The 6,000-nt window shown below is 39.3% G+C and overlaps 1 protein-coding gene across 1 annotated transcript in view; it reads left to right on the top strand.

The window, feature by feature from the left end:
• Positions 1-376: 376 nt before the first annotated feature.
• EMCN (endomucin) overlaps positions 377-6,000 on the top strand; it is a 52,041-nt gene continuing 46,417 nt past the window's right edge. Inside the window, exon 1 of the mRNA XM_015625693.2 lies at positions 377-539. Within this exon, the coding sequence (XP_015481179.1) occupies positions 479-539 (61 nt within the window). The 5' untranslated portion in view covers positions 377-478. The remainder of the gene's footprint in view (positions 540-6,000) is intronic.

Here is a 6,000-nt window from a genome sequence, read left to right as displayed (position 1 = left end):
CAGACATGAGCTCTTGCTGCTTGTTTTGCTCTTCTGTTCCTGGGTGTGTTATCCCCACCTACTTGGGCTCACTCACTGCTGACAAACACGTGCTTTAAAAGTGTCCCAAGCTCCAGTATGAAAGCTGGTGATGTATAGCATCTCCTAAGGAAAGATTTGCCTCTGTTCAAAAACCTTCCTGACCTCCTGACTGAAGAAGAACAAAATAATGTGTTAACAAAAACATGGTTCACTGCCAAAGAAAAGGAGTTCCTGTAAGGACTGAAACAATAAATCTCCTCTGTACTGAACTCCCAGTGGGAGTATGTTGTGTTTCCTCCTGTTCTTTATCAAAGTCCCCAAAATAAGCAGGAATGGGCAGTGACCAAGCGCAGTCACCACACACCTTTTTCCATGGAGTAATTAAGGCCTGCCTCAGAGTGAAAGAGCACTCCCTGCCCAGCTGCCTAAGGGAGAGCTGACAGAACTACCACCAAGCATGAAGCTCCTGGGGACTGCCTTCTTTTTCCTTGCTGTACTCTGTGTTTGCACTGTAGGAGGTAAGTTCTTTGGCTTTTTTGGATAGACTTGTCACATCTCTCGAGTGGTTTGTGAACAAAAGCTTAGCTGTCAGTCACTGGGTGCTTTTTTTTTTCATTTCTACTACAGTGATTGAAAGACTCTGTGTTGGAGGAGAAGGTACTAACTGGCAGTTGAGTTATATATGTTCTGTGAAAAACTTTCCTGCCATTGTATTTTTGTGACAGCTTTCTTTCTAGGTGTCGTGAAGCTCCTAAATCTGAGAGGAGTCAAAAGCAGAGGTGTATTTACAAAAGTTATCAATTCTGTTTTTCTTCTACATGTTAAAGCATTTTTTGCAAAGGTGGCTTTAAGGGGGGAATTGAAATGTCTGAAAGATTTTGCAATTTTTTTCTCTTGCATATTAGATCCATCCTGACAGATTTCCCTGGCACTATGCCAGCAATAAGTTTGGCCAAGAATGTCTCTCAAAAATTATCTTAATTTTGGCCCCAAAGATGTAGGGGCTTACAGGATTTTTATCAAGTGTCAGTTAATGAGGGGTGCAAGCCTAGGGGTCATATTGGTTACTGGGTGCAATATCTTCTAGGTATGGTTTTTAAATGCACATGTTTAATACAACTTTTGGTGTTCAGGTGGTCACTGAACTGATGTTTTTGTTATTCTTCATCTTGAAGGATCATGCTTTTAAAAATGGAGTTAATTACTAAAATTTGAAAGGGTGAAAGGAACTGCAACAAGGGCCAGAGTCTATCATCATCTTTGTCAAAAGATACGTTTGCAGTAAAATCTGCCTTTTATCTGTACCTTCATTTCCTGTCTCTCTGGGATAAAACTTCCACAAATGCCTATAGATTGCCAGAAAAGGATCTGTTAGCCAGAACTTAAAAACTTGATAATACTAGATTAACTGATCTAAATGAAGTTAATCAACTTTTTCTCAGGTTATTTGTTGAAATGTTGTCTTTTGTGGTGTATCTTTTGCTATTGCTTGGGCTCATTGTTAGGAAAACAGATCAATAAAGGAGATTAAAAATAAGTCTGTGCCACAGAAAGAACTGCTTTTAAAATTATGTTAAGTAAGTACAATCCCCAAAAGTCTGTGTTGAAATACTATTTATTCTCTGTCTGCTACTCCTAGTAAAAATAGTCTTCCTGTCATTGTCAAAGCTTTAATTTCACAATTTCTAAAAAGCAAAGTGAAGTTGCATCAAAAAGAGCATATTTAACACAACAGTCCATAAAGCTTACCAGAAAGCAACATGCAAAGGTGGGAGGAATCCTGCTAATTTTGTACAATCCTTTCTTTAAAAAGGTTTTTCCCTCCTCTGCATGATATGAACGTGGCAGAACTGATGACAGTGAATAAGCAGATTTTATATATGGTACATTTGTTTTGAACAATTTTAGTTCTGTAAAAGCAGAAAAAAAAAAGTATTTTTTAACACCTAATTGCAAGGTAGATGTGGTAGTGAAATTCTGTTGGTAAATTCACATTAGAAAATTAAGAACATTTATGGGAAAATTTTGTGTATGTTTAAGTTACATGCTCTGGTCAAGCTTGCTTCAGGCAGCCCCATGCATCAACCTGTTAAGACAGAAGTAGTTTTATTGTCTGTTATGCAAAGATGGACCAAGTATTTTGATTTCCATTTTTTGTGATTTCTAGAGTGCTCTGGTCATCTGGGCTGCAACAGCAGGATCTTGTAATTTGAAGCTGGGAAGTGATGGTGGGGAGACTCACACCAGTCTCTCTTGTGCTCAGTCTCCCTTTTTTGAGCATTGGAGACAGAACAAGACTTTTCTCCCCCTGTTTTTAGTACTTTAAAATTATGATCAGTAATTTTTAGAGAAGGTCAAATCACACCCTGGTGTTTTAAGACTCCCCCAGGTTTTGGAGAAGTTTGCCTTCAAAGCTCACAAAGACAAATGTGTGGGCTTCCAACTTTTTCATGTGCTATGCACCAAGTGCTTGTCTGTGTATCTTTTGTATATCATACAGAAGTGGACTAGAACATTTCCACTGTGGTTAGTAAAGAACACACCTCATCTCCTGTGGGGCTTCCAAATTTCATGCTTTGTCTTCAGCTGTATGCTCATACTGCTTTTCTATGCGATTTTCTAACTTACCTTGGGATCTTTCATCCTCAAAAGCCCTGAGCGTTTTGGTGGTGTCTTCCCTCTGTCAGCACATCACTAGAGGCTCACCTATGTACAGATGTGGAGCCTGATAGCCCCCTGATGACTTGTTCCTCCTGCCTAGACTTTTCTCATCCCTCTGGGGATAATGAAATGACGTGCTTAGAACAGGAGTTCCTTCATGCTCATCTCAAGGTGTTCAGTTCCCCTGGCATATTGCCCTTTATTCTTACCTGTTCCAAAATGTAGCTCAAATAAAAATGCTTTCTAGGTTGGTTCATAGTATTTTCAGCTTTAAACAGGCGGCACTGGAATGTGTCAAAAAATACAATGTCAAATTATAGTAATCAAATATGAATGCTCTTGAGTCTGCCTCAGGATGTAATTACTTTAAAAATGTGTAAAGGTGAACTTTTTTCTCCTAAAAGATGAGAGGAGAAGCCTTGGCATGTGCTTATAATGTTAAGTGCTTAGATGTTGCATCTTCTCATGCCTTGGTCTAGGAATACAGCGTGGCTGTGGCTGCACAGCAAACATCCTCCACAAAGTGCTGGTAGCACAGCACCACATCCTTCTCACACAGGCTCCAGGCTGCTTTCTTGCAGAAATGATGGCAGAGGACAGTGGGCTCTGGTCCTGAGCATCTGAGCTGGAATGAATCACTTTGCATTGGACACGTCCAGGCGTGGGATATTAACGCCCGATTGCTGACCCCTGTTGACAGCCAGAAGTAGCTTTATCCAAGTGCTCTGTCAAGGTTGATGGCACTCCAAAGAAACAAGGGTGTTTTTCTTTTTTGAAAGGTAGGAGCAAATCTTTGCATTGAGACTTTGGTCCTGATGCCCCTGAAGTAATTTGGAGCTTTCCATTTCACTGTGCATCGGCCCTAAAATATGGCCCTAAAAATTCCCAGCCCCCTTCCTCATTAAGGGATGCTGTGTAGCTTCCCAAGCCTACAGCACAGCTGATTAATCCCAACTCCCAGGCTGATAGCTCAAGAAAAGTTCCACTAAGCAGGGGCTCCTGTAGTGATTGCACACATTTGCAGCTGTCTGAATGCTGCTCTTGTTGATGTAAATTAGAGGAGATGGATAGCCCTTTCCTTTTCCATCATCTGTGCTCTCTGCTCAAAGCCTTCAAGTACTTTAAAAATTAAGTTTTAAAATTAAATACTAACTAAACTGTTTTGAACAGTGAAAGCTTTTGAGAATGGTCTCCCCTAACTCTGGGTTATTATTCAAGTTTATTCTCTGGACAACCAGCAAGGTGCAGACTGTCAAAGTTGAATCATTGTCTCATTTCTGAAAATTTGAGAAATGTGAATAGGCTTTAGATATGACTTTCTTATACCTTTAACTTGCTTGAGCCAAAACTCTGCATGTCTTGAGAATTTGCCTGTTGTGGAAAAAAATAATTGTATTTGCCACTTTCACTGTTTCTAGAGGTTTGCCAAGAATAGCTTTGTCAAAAATCAAATTATTGTGCTGGAGCTTATGATAGCGTTTAATGGAATATTGAATTTTTATTCCTTTGTTGATTTTTTTTCCTTTTCTTTTTTTTTTTTTTTTTTTTTTTTTTTCTTTTTCTTTTTCCCTGCTGCCACATTCCTTTCATTCATTAAATCCTGTGCATATTGGGGCAGTTTACTGCATTTGCTGAGGATAGAAGCAGATGGCTTGATACCTGCTTGGTTATGATTTACAGCCAAAATAAATGGAAACTGAATATGAAGGGCAAGTTGCCTACAGCATTCAGCTCCAAAACTGGGAATACATAATGCTGTGTAACATGCCCAAAAATTGGTTGTCTCTTCTGAGAATTTACAAGAATGTTTTCTCCTTTCTTTAGCTGACTCTTTGTATTCAATCCTAGAGTTCTTATCAATCTTTACTAGTTTATAAATTAGTAAAAAAGATCTGCTGAGGTTTGGTTTGGTTTTGTGGGGTTTTTTCCTAAATAGGAAAGTACCTCGAATTTGGACTCAGATTGTTTATACATTGTTTATACTGAAAAAGTACAAATTAAAAATAATCTTTAAGAGACTTCTAACCTTGGGATGGGAGTACTTTTAACTGGTACTATTTGATAGCCAGACTAAGTTCAACATGTAAAATCTCACGGAAAATTATCATTTTTATTTGTGGCCCTTATGAAGGAGGAGAAAGGGTGGTGTTTGTAATTTTTGCTGCAGCTGCTCAAGAATGTCTCCTTAATGGGATTATTTTGCAATTCTGTAAACAGAGAGACAAAGTTGGATTTGTGTGTAGCAAGTGTTATTTCCAAATACAAGTCAAGAATTAAAGACCCGGCTTCTTTAGAAGACAAACGTCTACTTTTGGTTTCAACTTGCACTCTAAAAGTGGGTTTCTCTATTAAAATAAGTTTCCCTTTAAAACAGAGGGGTCAAAATCCTGATTTGCACCATGTCCTGCCCTGCAAGTTGCTGTCATTGTTCCAGCTGTTGACATATCAGGCATGATACCTTGTCATTCCTCTCATGAAGATGGATCCCTGGACACCCTAACAGTGGCATGTGGTATCAGCCAGACCTACCTGTGCTAGGAGAAGAGGTTTCACACAATTGAATATGATGTTATCTCCACACTGTGCCTTCTGGCCCTACCTCCCCATGCATGAAGACTGAGCTGATGCTCATTTGCTGATATGATGGCTTGGAATAAAATTCAGCAAGTATGGTCTGCTGGGGTCTTGCACAAAGGTGTAGGAAGCCTTCTGCTGTCACCCACACATGTACTAGAGGCTGGTCTGGAAGGGTCCAAATTAATTTCAAAATACATTTTTATCAGCAGTCAGAGTAGCCAACACCACCTTTCAGGCCATACTAACTAGCTGATGCTCCAAAGGTGATGCTTCAAACTAGGAACAGGGCAAGGATTTTCTGACTTTTATGTGGAAAGTGGACACTTGCCTTTGGTACAAGTGCAAATTCTATCCTCTTCATCAGTAGATCAGTAGAGTAGTTTAACAACAATTTTGAATCCCTGGGTTTTTTTCAGTGACAGGAACATGCTTCTCAGTTTTAGCTGCATGTTGTAGATAGCAACGCATCTCAGGTTTCTGAAATCACAGGGCAAGTGGCACTTAATTTTGCATCACATTTATCTGCTGTAACCATTCTGCCTTGTCCTATGACTGACAAAATTATGTGTTTTGCTGGCATGGGAGTACTACACCAGCCTTGCTGTCTGAAGATTTCTACAAGATAAGTAATCATTCTAAAATGCACATTCAGTTTGTCTTAATGGTGTTATTTCTCAGTGTGGTACTTGGTTTGAGGAGTGTCAGTGTAACTTTAGGGTTAAATCAATTAACATGATATTA

Source organism: Parus major, chromosome 4 (assembly GCF_001522545.3).
Source record: "Parus major isolate Abel chromosome 4, Parus_major1.1, whole genome shotgun sequence".
In the NCBI taxonomy this organism is placed as follows: domain Eukaryota; kingdom Metazoa; phylum Chordata; class Aves; order Passeriformes; family Paridae; genus Parus; species Parus major.
The sequence above is the reverse complement of the archived record's forward strand: the minus strand, read 5'-3'. Positions and strand labels throughout refer to the sequence as shown.